Source organism: Thunnus thynnus, chromosome 7 (genome assembly GCF_963924715.1).
Source record: "Thunnus thynnus chromosome 7, fThuThy2.1, whole genome shotgun sequence".
Lineage (NCBI taxonomy): Eukaryota > Metazoa > Chordata > Actinopteri > Scombriformes > Scombridae > Thunnus > Thunnus thynnus.
In genome coordinates, this window is record NC_089523.1 from 16,203,685 (window position 1) to 16,219,732 (window position 16,048).

Sequence of the window (16,048 nt, forward strand, 5' to 3'; positions counted from 1 at the left end):
ATCATGATTGTACAGCACTTTGGTCAACTGTTGTTGTTTTTAAATGTGCTTTATAAATAAATTTGATTTGATTTGATTTGAAGTAACCATCCAACATGACTCATAAATTCTCTATATTGGGCAGCCTTGTTCCCTAATGATAGGAAAAACATTTGAAAGCGGTTTTAGAAGAATTATTTTTTACTTTTTGTTATTTATATTCTTACTTGTGTTATGGTTCGTAAATATCTGGACACATAATGAAGATTAACTGACATGAAAAGCAAATGTCCAAAAAAATGTAGTTTAGCTCAGCAAATAACTTGGAAAACATGATTTCTAAAACTATTCTGTTAAAGAAAAATGTAACTGTTGTCATGTGTCATTTTGTGGTTCATTTGTATTGATTCTGTGTGTTTATAGCTGTGTTGTATTTGCTTCTAATAAAAATACAAAATACATCTTACAAAGACACACTTGCTAGTCTGTATTGTAATATTCTGCATTTATTCTGGTTGATTCTTTCCTGAGTTAAAGTTAAATTTTGTCTTTCTGTCTCTTTCTCCGTGAAGTCTTGAGAAAGTTAGTCTGAATCACTGAACTGGAGTTTTCAGTCCTATCCATGGATTTACATTCAATTTATTCCAGACTTTTTACAACGAGAATGATTGAGATTAATCTTAAAGGGGACAATGACATGCCTTTTGCTTTTCATTTATATATTGTTATAATGTCGGATAAGTATGTAAAACATGGTCAAAGGTCCAAAACTTGAGCTGAACATATGTAAAAATGCTCCTTGCAAATCAAAAGGTCAGACTTCAACCTGCTCTGAATGCTTTGTTTGAAAAATAACCTCTACTTCCTCTTCGAACTGACGTCAGAATGTTGGCTAACACTCACAAACGGCCTTTGTTGCTAAGGTTGTTAACGTTGTCCACTTGCATATTTTAGATCAGATTCAGGCTCAAACATGTACAGATGTATTTGAGAAGTTGACATTATGAGTGAAGAACGATAAAAATAAGGGAAATCCAACTACTATATTATTATTGTTTGTTTACACAGCTTCCTGAACTTCAGACTTCCGAAAGCTGGCTAAGCAGAACAGAGTGGGCTCATCAGAAGCTAAAACGGCCTTTTTCAGACAGAGCCAGAACTGAGAGGCTGAGGGAAGGTTTTTGAACTGCAACTCATGCAAAGATATTCCAGCAGAGCCCCAGAATAAAAATACAGAGCTGGAAATGTGGATGATACACGCCCTTTAACAAACTTTAATCTGAATTCCTCTGTCTTCCCTCTCTCCTGGTAGCATTTCCCGGCTGTGAGTGGGGCCTTCATGGATTCCCCATATAATGGCAACACGTCCTTGCAGACGTCCACCTCCAACCTCAACGCCAGCTACTCTCGACCCTCAGAAACAGAGGACGATGGTAAAGTGTCCAGTGACACCATCTGGCTGTGGATTGCTGTGCTGGCAACCATCGGCAACATAGTGGTGGTGGCTGTGGTTTGTGCCTGTGCCTTCTAACAAGATGGAAGAGTGGAGCAAAAACACTGATGATAATGAGAAATATTGTATATCCTGAAAATATATTTTTCTTCAGAAATTATAAAAAAATAGCCTTACTTTTAGATTACTGAGCATGGATTTTTTAAGCTCTAGTTTGAGGTATGAAGGGGAATTGCATGGGATTCTTTTGGACACTTTTGACATTTTTTTCGACAAAGAGACAAAAGGAAAAATATTTAACTCAAATTCAAATAGGGAACACAAAAAAAATGAAATTATGAGGTTTTAGGTACAGTATTTACCTATTTATTTAAAGTGGTAAACAGGTTGATATAATGATCTGATAAAGAACTTTTTCTGTTCAGTTCTAAAGTGTAATATTATATATAATATATAAGAAAACCCCAAAAAATAAGGTTGAATATTTATTAAGTAGATGCATCAAAAGGGACATCAACAATCAGACAAAGAATACTGGAAAAGCCCAAACTCAGACCACACACAAACCAAAACGATACCCAGCACCACACACCCACCAATTCAGATAAACCAAATTAAGCCTATAGATCTTTTTATGTTACCCAAAAAGCTTTATTGACAATCCACTTTAAATTCAACCTCGTCATCCTATAAGAGCTCAGTTTCAGCTACAGTAAATGCCTTGCTCAAGGAGAGTTTCACTCTTTCACTTAACACACTCAGATTTTGTCAGCCTGATAGGCGATTTCAACCAGCACACTTTGAATAACAAGCCTTACATAAACACTTTCACCTGAAACTGTTAGATGCCACCATAGTTTATTGTTAATTTTACCCCAATGTTACAGTGAAAAGTTTCCTTATTTAGCCATTTTTCATTTCCAATATAATACATGACCTGGACAAAACCACGTCAAATAGTTTAAAAACTCATGACAATTACTATTTTATTTAGGGCTTGTCCTTTTATGTAAGCTATATTCATCAGGCTTCCTGTTAAAATTAAGACCAGTAAAACTACTTGTCCTCAGACTTGCCTTCACGACTCTAAATGGGTCACAGTGATATTTATTTTAGCCTCCATGTGAACAGATTATTAACATTTTTTAATGAGCATCGGCCCCAGAGAAAAATACTAAATTTATTCATTTTGGATTCCAGGCTGAAAAAAGCTGTGGCCTTAACAGTGGTGGTACGATGCTTGCCAATGGTCAATTGGTTATGCAAGCCAAGCTGGTGTTATATAAACCCCTCCAGTTCTGTTTACACCGCAGGCAGAGGTCAGCGTCAGATCTACAAGGATTAGACAAGATCATAGCTTGATCTCTTAGTGGGATCAGAAGCCAGAAAGAGATCCACTGTTGAAACCGCACATGATTTAGATTGTGTGCGATTTAGTGGTTAGTGAAGTCAGAGCCCTGACCTGTGACAGACAGTGTGCAAAATGATGACCCTTGATCAAAGCGCTGAACTTCAACCTGTTCACTCAGATAACTGTCTAAAAAGTTATTACTTATTACTCTTCTTTTTTATTTTAGTCTTCTATTCTTACATTTTCCAGCATCTAGTTTATTTACCTGACTAATTCAAAGTATTCTGGCCAATGAGAGCAACTGACCATTCTCTAAATCCCACCCCCTGGTTACTGTTGCTATGCCTGTCAATCTGTCCATTTCTGCTCCCCAGATTTTCAGTTTACAATGATGACACTGGCAAATTTACCACTTGAAATTCTTAGCAATTTTTGAAACAATGGGTCTTTGATTTCATAGAAGACAAAAGCAGTTCCTCATTTTAAATGGCAATGGTCAATTTTGCCGGCTGAAATTACAGAGTGACAGCTGTCACTAGCTTTTGTCAGCTGTAGCTAACTAGTTAAGCTAATGTTAGCTCCATGAGTTGGTCAGACATGCTGTCTTTACCTCTCTAGCTGACTTCTTAATGTTTCAATGTTTTCATTTTAAAATAAGAACCCTGTAAAAGGGTCTATATTATGCTAAAGGACTGAGGCTATTTCATGTCATATTGGAGTTACCGTAATTACAAGTTTCCGACTTGACTTGGAGGTTGACGTGAATGCTCGTTCACGTCAACATCGTAATTACAACTGGGAAAATGGGATTTTTCTGAAAGCTCTGATATATCTGACTTGGCACTTAATAATATACCAAACAAACCAAACAAATATGAAAGCCTCATGCCTGCCACAGTCCTTTTCAATGTCAACGTATGGTATTTTAAACCCTCATATGACCAATTGTTATCATAGAACCTTCCTAAATTGTCAGATGACGTGAACGCTAGCAAGTCCTTAACATGGGAATCTTTCCACTCTTTTACATCCATCTGACATAGTGTGAACACGGCTTAAAGCTGCATGTCTAGTTACGGTTGCTAAGCAATGATTGGACAATCATTGTTTGGGAGAGGGGTTTAGTGAACGGTCAGTTATGACGATCCCATACTGGGACAGCAGTTCCCATTTATATTTACATTAGTTGATGCCTCAGCAAATTGTAGTCTTACTGTCCACAAATATTTACAGTAATAGGTCATTTAAAACCTCAAATTCAACTAGCACGGATGCCTTCCACTGGAAGAAAATGTAGCACCCTTAAAAAATCCAGAGGACACAAATGGCTGGGCAGTGATTGACCAGTGATTTGTTGAAATTTAACAAGCAAGGAAAGTCACGCAGGGATATTTCTCTCTGTCAGGGTTACTTTTGTGGCATTATAAGGAAAAATACATCATTAAAAAGGGCAATGCCATTCGCTTTCAGCTCCCCTCAAATCAATCTGAGATTGTTAGTGAAGAGATGAAATATCATAAAGCTGATCCGGAAGAGGCAAATGAGTAAAAACAGTGAGGGTAGGAGAAGAAAAGGAAGAGAACATGGTGATTCAATATGACAAAGATGGGGCTAGACCAGGTCAGATGCAACCCAGTCTCACGTCAAAATGTGTAATAGCTATGTTGGTCCACAGCGCAAAATCTATTAGTTTCACAATAACGGCTCTAAAATTGTGAGAATCACATCATGTGACTGTCAAGTTTCTGTCTGTGAAAACAAACAAACAAATAAAAAAATGGCTGACATAACTTTTAGTCTCTTTAGTCTTTTAGTAGTGGAAAATCCATTTCAAGTTAGTTTTCAGCATTCAAATGCATTTTGATAACATTTCTAGTGAGAAATGTGCATTTTATTTTAATTATCTTTGTTCAGTGAATGTATATGATGTTTAGTTTGTCAGTTATTACGAAGATTTTTTCAGGATTTCTATCGTTGCTATGGTGGTTGCTATGGACGCTGCTATTGCTGAAACCACATAGTTGCTTGTTATTTGAAGTTTTGTCTTTGTGTTGTGTAGTTATTTGAGCTGTTATGTTTTTGTGCCTAAAACTAAACAAATCTTAGCATAAAGCATCTCACCATAGAGGTGTCAGGTCTGGAAATTGTTTTATTTTTACACTGGTGAGGCACTGACAAATGATGTTGTGTCACATCAGAAAATGCTACAAGTTAAAATTGAAATATTTTGTTGTTTAATTTTGAGTTAACATTGTAGTTACTATGGTAGGCTATGTGAAAATTGAGCTTCTTTTGATTATACCCTGTACATTAAAACACTTCATCACTAGTAGCAGGTATATATGTTCTAATGTTATTTGTCATGCCGCACAGTCTCAGATGACTTACCAACATACTTTCGTGCATTATTTAATCCAGTCTAGTCAGGATGCATGCACCAAGTGCACATGTATGTGTTTCTACATACTGTATGCATTTGTATCTCTTGAGCTCCAGCCTGTGTGAGCTGCGTCGTCGTCCTGTCAGTCCTCTGCAGAGTAATGAACTGTAATGCGCTTCTTGTTCTTCCGGCCTGAGCTTCCTATCCGTTTTCCCTTTTTCCCTCACTTGCTCGATATCCCAGAGGGAAGTATCTCCCTGGTGACTATTAGAGCAGTCAGAGAGGATTTGATCTGTGTGGTTGACTTTATAATAAGATGATACTGCTGACAGAATAGAACTAACTTTGGCCGTCAAAGACAAAGATAGATCTTAAAGGAGCAGACAGAAGGAGAAATGAGCTGAGAAGAATATGTAACATTAGTCACCAGAAATAAAAAGTGATGATGAGTGACACATGAGAGGAAAAAGGAGGAAGAGGAGGGGGAGGAGGAGGATACGGGAAAGATAATGAGGAAGGAAATGCTCATTCTCATTCTTGCCATTAGTGCACTTAACCCAACTGACAAAGAAAGAGACATTAGATAAGAATATTTTTGAGGAAATGAGAGAAGAGACGACAGGTTTAGAGGGGTCAGAGGAAGAGAGGGGAGGAAAGCGGTGGCATAAGGACGGAGATGTTTGTTGGAAAGAATAGTATTAATAGTAATTATCATCATCCTCTCATGTCAGAATGAGTTAGTTAAGTACTGTAGATGTGAGAAGGACCTTAAAAGAGTGGAAATGAGAAGAAAGGACACATAAAAAGAGAAAAAAAATCAATGAAGAAGGAAAAGTAAAGGATGCAGGAGTGAAGCAGTGGAAAGAGAGTGAGAGTAATTAATGTCAACTAATTTTAATTGCTTTATGTAAATGGAAGATTTTTTTTAAAGTCAGAAAAAAAAATCTCCTTTTCCCCACTTTTTCTGCCCAATGAAGTGTTATCACTCCTTAAATCAATACAAGGAAATGCTTGAAACTACTTGGATCTGGAAATTAAAAAAAAAAAAAAAAATTCTACCAAGGTATTTCTTTAAACGACATCTGAGAACACCAAACTATACCAATACATATACCAGCTTTCTTACATTTGTTGCAGTCACAGTGCTTACATATTGGGATTAAAAACACAAATTAGAAAAAAAATACACTGAAAACCAGATATTTGATAGAAAATATGCACTGCGTCATCTCTGATTCATTATATGCAAACTGTTAAATAATTTCACATGGATTATTCACAGAAAATGAACTAATCTCATACCCATAATTGTGATTACAGGACATTTGCTGTAGCCCTCTGAGCCACCAGACAGAAATCTACACACTCTAACTAAAGCCCATGACAGAATTTAATCTTAGTCCTCCTCACCTACAAATACATACAATGTATTTTCACAATAATTATGCTCCAGGGTGTGTTTGTGGTCTTTGTTTGGTCAGTCCAGGCTCAGGTGTCAATGTTCACCACCACCTACGGTTTGTGTCTCATTCAACTCCCTCACTGTCCAATCAGCAGCCAGTTTCTGTGGAAGCATGGACCTATCAGCCAATTAGATATCCTCAGCGTGTTTATACACCCCAAACCCAATGGACTATACAAAGGAGAAAGCAGAAATTCTATCATGTGTTACTGTGGACAAGACAATCTACAGCACCTGTCATTAAGGCAGTCAGGGGTTTCTTTAAATCCCTCCATCATCTCTACTGCTGAAAAGACCTGTACAGTCACACGGAGTGATGAATAACATCTCCGAACAGTCCTGCTCTCCGACTCCAGACTCTTGCAGCAACACAACCACCCAGGCAGAAGGTGAGAAATAATGTGAGTTAAACCATTTTCTAAACCAAACTGTTGATGATAATAAAGATATCTCACACTTGTTCTGTCACTGAGTAGGGTCTCAACAAAATATGCAATTACTGCAAAAATACAGCATATTGGAGTAATTGCATACTTTGGGTTTTGAACTTTACAACATACTTTCAGGAAGAGTATCTACTGTGCATTATCCTTGTTCACTTTTCTTTTTTGTCTGTCTTTTCTTCTTTCCAAAAACCCCCCAAAACTGCTTACTAGCAGTACTGTAACATCACTCATTGAGAGGGATGAGCCAGGCTGCAGCAAGCATTAGTCACCTTGGGCCTCTCTACTCAAAGACCTAATTTTAGTTCATCTAAGAGATCATCGTCCCCTGCAGAAGTTTTCTTTTCTTTTTTTTTTTTTTTTTGCATGAAATGCATGAGACAATTATTCTTAAATTTTGTGGCAGAAATGTCAAAATACACTTTTCCCCATGTTCTATTTTCATGATGTGTATATATAGTTTAGCATATAAATAAATGAACAATGTACTGTAAATGCAATACGTGTTGAAAATGTGCTTCAATTTGGGAATTGCATGATGAATCTTTTAGGGAGTTTTAAAAAAAAAGTTAAACAAAGAGATTGCATGCCTAGGCTCCCACGCAGCACTTTAAATCCAGACTGGATATGAACCCAAGATGGCAGTATAACAAGACAAATGAACTGACAGAGGATCTGAGCAACGGAGAGTTCATCTCTGCTCCTCTCACAGCCTGACCCCAAACACATCAATTCTGCGTTTGTCTAACAGCTTATCGGTTTGCTGGGTCACCACAAGTCAAGTTTTCCACACTAAGCAGTTTATCTAAGTCTCCTTTGAGGAATATATCCATCATTAGCTCTTTTTTATCATGTGCAGGATAAATCTAATCCAATTATTATTATTTAAAAAGTTCAGTTTGCAGCGCATAATCCAATATATGCAGTGGTCTATCAATCTTTTCTGTCATGTTTTGCCTTCTGCTATTTTCCTTTCATCTCTTCCTCTGTTGTCTCCTACATCCATCCTTTCATGCATGTGAGTGAGGCACCAGACCGTGAAGTCCACATTGTAAAACCCCTCTGTACACACACACATACACACACACTCACACACACACACACACACACACACACACACACACACACACACACACACACACACACAGATGAACTTTTAAATAAATTTTTGCACAAAACAAAGACTGTATATTTTGTCCCATCACTTACATTATAAGTGCATTAAGAAGGGATATATTAATGGCCAGTATGAACAGAAGAAATGATTAAAGCAAGTGAAACCTCTTTTACAAATGGTTAACCTATCCTTGAATTTTTTTGCTGAATGTGCAACAATGTACTGAATCTCTTTTTTTTCCCTGCATGTTTTCTGCCTCCATACAGATCCTCGTCATCACTCTCCGTAAAATAGAAGCGCTGGATACAGCAGCTTGGAGAAGTGACAGTAAAACTGGCCTGTCCTCCACAAAATAAACTGAGGGACTACACTGGGACACTGGACTGGTTCCGATCCACTTACCTGGATTATAATTTCTAAAAAGTGTACATGAAGACGCACGTGTCGAGTTGACCACGTTCTACAGAATACAGAATAGGTTGGCATCAAGAATGACTCTCACCTGTTGAGACCAAACTGTGTGATGACATGACTGGAGGATCTTTGCAGGATGAGAAGACAGATAAATGGGGAAAAGTAACAACATCCTATGATGGAAAATGTCCTACAAAGGTTATGTTTGGTTTCATCACACTCTCATTCAACAACCCTAATGATAATGAACAGTTTAAAGACCTCCTCCCTTTCCATATGATATCCAGGGTGGCACTGAGTTAGATATCTGCTGAGTTACTTTGATCACTTTGAAGAGAATAACAGGAGTTTCACCACTTAAGAGAGATTAATCTATAAACATATCTCTATCTGGCAAAGTAACATAGTAAAGCAAAGTGTTGGATAGCTGAATCCAGCATATGAGTTATTAATCATTCTTATGTGGACAGTGAGGGACTGACTGAAACACAAGCTGTAAGGCAATATTTGTTTTTTTTTTCAACCATTAAATTAACTATTTTGTTTATTCATGAGACCATGTTTCAAATGTCATGACATGTTGAGGACTAGATGATGCATGTACTTATATGAAGGTAAGCTGTGGTTAATCAGAGGCAACACTGTGACATGTAAAGCCAAAATGTACACACACTTAGAGACCATTAAACGGACACACACAGACATCAGACAAAGTTTGGTTGTCTGCAACAGAGAATAAAAGAAAAAAAAGAAAAATGGTTCTGTGTGCAAACTTTGGATTGACTGTAAAGGTCTACAGCACCGAGCAGATGAACTACAAGGACACCAGGAACACAACTTAATGTTATGTGTTAACGTGCTGCCACTGTAGCATTATAGAGTCTCAGCAGTATGTGTACCTCACTTGACATGCATGGCTACCAACAGATTTCTCTCTTTACCCTCAACTGGGGTAAACTATATGCCTCGTCACAAATACTGTACAGCTCGGTCATTTGCACTCAAATAACACAAAATACTGTACATGCTTATATTTATTAGTTAATAAAAGTGTCGGGGTTTAGCTTTAGATTTGATTTTAGACTTAAGTAATATGTTTTTTTTTCCTTCTATATCTTTTATTTTAGGTATACCTTTCTTTGTACAATTTAAATCCTGTCATGAATCAAATTTATTTGCCTTTAAAGGGAATTTTGTAAAGTTGGACCTTTCTACTGACTATGACTCAAACAGTACATTGAATCCTCTGTAATATAACTTCATTAAAATAATAAGAATGTGAGATTGTTGTCTGCCCCCTCAGGTTTGCTTATGGGTGCTCGCCACCTTCCATGTTTGAGTGAAATTGTGTCAATGCTATAATACTTCTGAATGTCACCAAGGTCAATATACTTAACTTACCTTTAAAGATATGCTCTTACAAGCACAAGGGATTTAAATGTTAATGTCATTTATGTGTTTGCAATGTTACAGCCACTGAAAATGATGTTTTCTTACTTTCAGACACTTCATTGGTGCTCATTTTAGTTAATGTTTATGAACAGCTATTCTAGCCTTATTGAGTCTACTTGTCAAAAGATCATTACAAAAAAAAAGATTATTTGACCGTCTCAATTCAATGGATTCAACACTGTACAGTATTAACGATTCAGAATGGTGAATGCTTAATGATAATAATTGTAACACTATTAGGGATACATTTATATAATTGGTCTGAAGGCTTTTACTATAAATTAATGAATGATGAATGAAGAGTTGGTTTTCATATCTACCAGTGAATGTGAGATGACAAGACTTCATCCTGACCCCAACTTAATGTGAATTAATGATAATGTGGCTTCATCTTCATTCAGCTTATTCTGACTGAATAATGATCCTAGGCTGTTTTATTAAGAGGTTAGAGGAATGATGATAATAATGTAATACTCTCTAACATCAGTATTACATCTTAATCCAACATTAAAATACAGTTACAGCTCCAAAACAGATTTTCTGATAAAGAAATTGTGTACTTTGAATTTTGTTATAACCAAGCATCAGCTACATCATCATGGCTTGAGGGTGAAGCCAATGCAGAGTCCCTTAAAGTGCAATGCCACCAACGGCCGCTAGATGCTGACTCAAAAACATCCCTGGCTCCACTTGACTTCAATTCAAAAAGTGTCAACTTCTTTTTAGAAATACAAAGCCAATCCTTTTTTCAACAAGTCATTACAGTGTCAATCACTAAATTCTGGCCCCTTGTCTGCCATGTGGGTATTGATCGACAGCTGTGATTGACAGTAAACTGGTGAACATGCCCTGAAAGCATAATATTCTCTAAGACTTGTCAGTGATTTTGGAAAATGAGCTAATAATGTTGATGATTGGAAGATTTGACAACACACTTTGCTTTAGCCTTTTGCCAATAATTAGCATGTTCATCATCTGGTGTATGATTTCAGGTCAGTGACGTTCAAACTAACATGTAATAAAATGACACTGAATGTACTTCAGGGTCTCTGCAGCTGGAAAGATGAGATCTTCATATGATGGATCATGAAAGTTTCATTTTATCTTAATGGACTGTTGCCTCTCTTTAAAAATAACACTACTGTAGATATTAATCTAATAACTTTAGAGGATGCACTGAATAAATTATTTGTACTAATTCATGACATTGAATTCTTCAGACTGCAGTTGTGGTGGAGAATAAATCTTTGCTTGCTTTCTTTCTTTGCTTATCAATGTCAAAAGGAATCTACTGATACTGATCAGACACTCCTCCCTCTCTCACTTTCTTCCTTTTGCCTATTTCTTTGTCAGAATGGCAAAAACTAATGACAATAAACAGTTCTGGCTGTGTTTAATAGACTAAACATGCATTTGTGTACCCTTAATTTGAGTTTCTCTCTCTTTTTTCTCCATATGAGCTTTACAAAGCATTGTATAAGCAAGTGATACATAGTCTGTGTGTGTGTGTGTGTGTGTGTGTGTTTTGGGTGTAAGCACTTCAGGCTATCCCAGACACTCCATCTGTAGTCCTGCCAGGCACGGCTGTCTTTCGGGAGATGAGGGATCCTCAAACACACACAGATGAATGCATGCGGGCAAACACATGTAGAGCTGACAGTGCCAAAGACACATACAAGGAATATCCCAACATCTTATATAACACATTATTCTTCATGTGATTCAGGTTTTTTTTTTTTTTTTTTTTTTAAATATTTTAAATAATCATAATCACTGCTTCCAAAAGACAAATCTTTTGCTTTTACTCTAATTTTTTTTAACTTTTGTTACATTTAATTGTCACATTAGTTAATGAAATTATTACAATTTACATTAATATATGACAATTAATTCATATTTTGTAATTTATTTATTTATTTATTTTTTTTTACTGAAATGTATTATTTACTGGGAGAGGTGACACCAGTAAGAAATTAAAGGAAAAAAGTAGTTGAGCATTTAACATGACCAATGTCAGAAAGGAGAAGAACAAGAACTTTTTATATCTTGTTACTGTTGACCCTGACCAGAGGATCACAATCTTCACATTACCCAAATATGGCAACATCCAAGATATCTCTTGGCATTAAAGTACAACAATGTGATGGCCTACATTCAAGGTTGCAAAGGCACAGATCTCCAAGAAAAACCAGGGCACTTCATCTGCTACAAGGAGAAAAAACACAAAGCACTTTCTTCTGCCCATTTTTCCTCTGTAGAGAGCCCCCTCCAGTAAGCAGCGATCACTCCAGCCAAGCACAGTCCAGTCCAGATACCTCTTTAGTGATTCCAGTAATGCTGAGGATGGCCATAGAAAGAAGAAATCCTGATCTGAAGAGTGCAAGTAAAACAAAACTACAAACTCTTTTGATCCAGACTCTTTTTGACCACCTCAGTAAGAAAACAACGTAAGTGCTTTTTAGATGGGCCAGTGTAGCAAATGTAATCGTTACTATATTGTAGTATGCTAGGGTCAGAATTCAGCTCGGTCTGGTGCTGATGCAGATAGGAGGTTTTGTGCCTCATCATGTTCCCAGCGAACCTGATAGGAGGTTTTCGCCAGGTGACTTTTCTGTCACAACGAAGGGCGGGATTATCTTGCAGACAGACATAAACATAGAACCACTTTTGGGTACTATTTTATCATTTTTTTTAGTGTGTACCACATATCAGCGATAGCACATACTGTATCAATCCAGGTCATTTGCCTCTTTGGCAGTACATTTAAAGGAAAAGTATATCCAGTATTTTTCAACCTGGACCCTATTTTCCCATCTTTTTGGGTCTACGTGGCTAATGGCAACAAACATTTTTGGAATTGTTTCAGTATTGAGCGAAAGTGCTTTGGCTGGCAGCTGTGAAACGGGCTTCTCTTTCATAATGCTGCAACAGGCGGCTAGTTCCTGTTTTTACTTTTGTTGTCAGACACCTATAATAACAATCTGAGCCTGTCAGTGGCAAAAACAAGCACTTTTAATGGACGTATTTTGATGGGTGTAGATGCCCCAAAAGACTACATTGCGGCCCGTTTCATGACTGCCGGCTGAGGTGCTCTTGCTCAATACTGGACCAATTCCAAAAATTTTTGTCCCCATAAGTCACTTAAACACAAAAAATGGGAAAATAGATTCCAGGTTGAAAAATACCGGAATTCCCTTTAAGCGAGCATTTGGGGTCAGGCCAGGAAAGAAAAGGACAAAGGGATCAACGAATGACAAACACAGACAATGAAGGATGATACAAACAATTTCCACAATCAGATTGTTGCAGTAAAATGTTTTTTTCACGATCTGAGAGCAGTCTGACCTGACACACTAATCTGTTAGATAAACAAGATGTTACCCAAGAGTCCTTGTACAGAATTAAGACATATTATAATTTACTTCTCTGTCTGCCAGATTTTTTGGAAAATATCACAGGAGAAACTTCCAGCTGAAAAGCTTTCTGTACTTTGAAGCCAAAACAATAAGCAGAAGACTTAAACTGTTACATAAATTCTTGTCCAGTAATGTGTGCAGTGAAAAAATAAAATAAATAAAATAAATAAATAAATATATATTTAAACATATGTAGGACTTTTCTTGACTCCTCCACTGAAATATGGCTATTTTTAGAGTACAAGAGGTCTGGTGCAAGAATTCTGTGCCCTGTATGATGTCTTTGCCTTTCTTTCTGTTGGTCTCTGACACATAAACACACACATGAAAATGTTTTTAGTGAATAGCTGCACTACTCAGGCAAAAAGATGTCTATATATGGTGTGAGAAGGGCAGAGGAAAACAATGATGTAAACTTGGCTCTCTGGGTCTTAATTTTTCTTGGCAAACTGGCACTTCACTTTTACCTTCACAGGTCACTGTCACTCTAACAGAGAAGTAAGTTGCAGTAAGTCTCTGCACTTAGTTTTCACAATTAGAACATGATGTACAGTTAGGTGCATCTACACACACAATGTGCAAGCAAAAGAGTTGAGATGATCAGACTTGTTGGTAAAACAGAAGTCATAACATGGTCAGATTCACAATTTATTATTCGAATTTACTGCCAACTTCAGCAGCATGTTGCAGTAATAGTGTCTGTGTTGTTCAGTTAGTCATCTTAAGAATTATGTTCTCAACGATCCTGCAGCATGTAATTTATGATCAGTGCCAGCACAGGATGTAGTCTGTGGTCACTCATGTAGTGAGGCACATCATGGGTTTGTAATTCGTCTGACTTCCTTGCTAGAAACCAGAGCTAGCATCTTTTCTCAGATTGACAATGATGCCTTTTATTAAAAAACACAATCATTAAAGTCATTTTTGTTGCCTAATCTTAACAATTCTTTAACCTTACTGTAGCTGCCATGTGTAGATATTTTACATGGAAACATTTGGTTAAAAGCTCAAAATTAGGGTTAGGGTTTTGCAAAATTGTCCAATATCAACATTTTATCTGGTGATGTTTCACCATGTCATCTATTAAAATGCAATGAAAAGCTTTTCCTTCGTTTAAAATAGTTGAAAAATAGTTCAAATTTACCACAATATCAAGCACTGAGTAAATTGCTTTTTATCTGATAGGGCTATGTTAGTGGAATAGCTCCTAATTCTGCAACATACTGGTTTTTGGTTAGATTTTTAACTTGAGAAAAAAAATTGAATACAATTGAATACAGATTTGATAGTTTTTATATGATTTACTCTTGAGAGGTTATGAAAGACTGCAGACAAATTACTGAACTACAACAAGAATATTGTAACAATTGAGTGTGTGTGTGTGTGTGTGCGTGTATGTGTTTGTACTCCACTGTCCTTAAGGTGAACTCAGTGTCAGAGAATGACCACAAGATTTACAGCAATGACTACTCACTGAAAGTGTGTGTGTGCATATTTGTTAGAGAATAGAACAAAGATAGAGACACACAGTCTGAGAGTCAATGTGCTTGGTTGCTTTTGATAGGACAGCTGTGTTTGTGTATGTGTGTGTGCGTGAGTGTGTATGTGTGTGTGTGTGTGTGTGTGTGTATCTTTTCCATTGAAAAATGACTCACCGGTTCAGTCATTCTAAAGATTAGGACATTTTACAAGCTGAGTAAACACCGTCTGCAGAAAATGTTTTTTAGTTGTTACGTGGCACAAGTCTGATCTTGTCTTTGCAGCTTTAATCTTCTCATGCTGGCTGTAGAACTGTATACTTTCATTTTCCAATGTAATCAGCAAAAAAAAAGAAAAGAAAAGAAAGAGCCTGAAAAGATTTCTGGCATCAGGTGTTACAAATTTTGATTCGTCTACAGTCACACAATTTTCTTCCTGATTAACCAAGATGCCACTGAAGACGTCATTAATTGAACATTTCCTGTCACAATTATTTGAGAAAATCCCACATAAAGTGGATTTATCAACAATAAAAAACATTAATCTGAAGAGATCATGACAAAAGTTTTAATAAAGAAAACTGCTGACTTGATGTTTTTGGTGCATTTATTTACCATCCTATTAGATTGCCCAGACCAAATCTAATTAATTTAGTAATATATATTTACCTCAAGTTAGGTTGGTGAGTGTTTAGGCAGAGAAAGTTGGTAACATACAGTACTATTTGTAGTTGTAGTATACATCTGATTTATACATATTCGTTTGTCTACAGCTCAGTTAGACTTTTTAATCTATAAGAATAGTTGTGTTTGTGTGTGTGTGTGTGTGAAGTTACATAACATGATAAAATGCACATCTATCCATTGAATCCAGTGAGCGTCTGGCTGTAGATTATGTTTCTATATGTGATAAAGTGTCTGACAGTCAGCAAGCCAGATGGGAGTCACTCTTTGATTTGAAAGGTGGCTAGGCAATAATGAGACACAGATGGCAGCGGTATGTCTATACACACACTCTCATAACACAAACCACATGCACATACACACACTGTTTGTCCTATGGTCTGCTCAATAGACTGCAACATTTCATCAGCATTTTGAAA

At 36.8% G+C, this 16,048-nt stretch overlaps 1 protein-coding gene across 1 annotated transcript in view; it reads left to right on the plus strand.

Moving 5' to 3' along the window:
* Positions 1-11,457, plus strand: part of LOC137186004 (uncharacterized protein C14orf132) — a 29,375-nt gene extending 17,918 nt beyond the window's left edge. Inside the window, exons 2-3 of the mRNA XM_067594605.1 lie at positions 1,292-7,014; positions 8,452-11,457. Of these exons, the coding sequence (XP_067450706.1) occupies positions 1,292-1,510 (219 nt within the window). The 3' untranslated portion in view covers positions 1,511-7,014; positions 8,452-11,457. The remainder of the gene's footprint in view (positions 1-1,291; positions 7,015-8,451) is intronic.
* Positions 11,458-16,048: the final 4,591 nt, after the last annotated feature.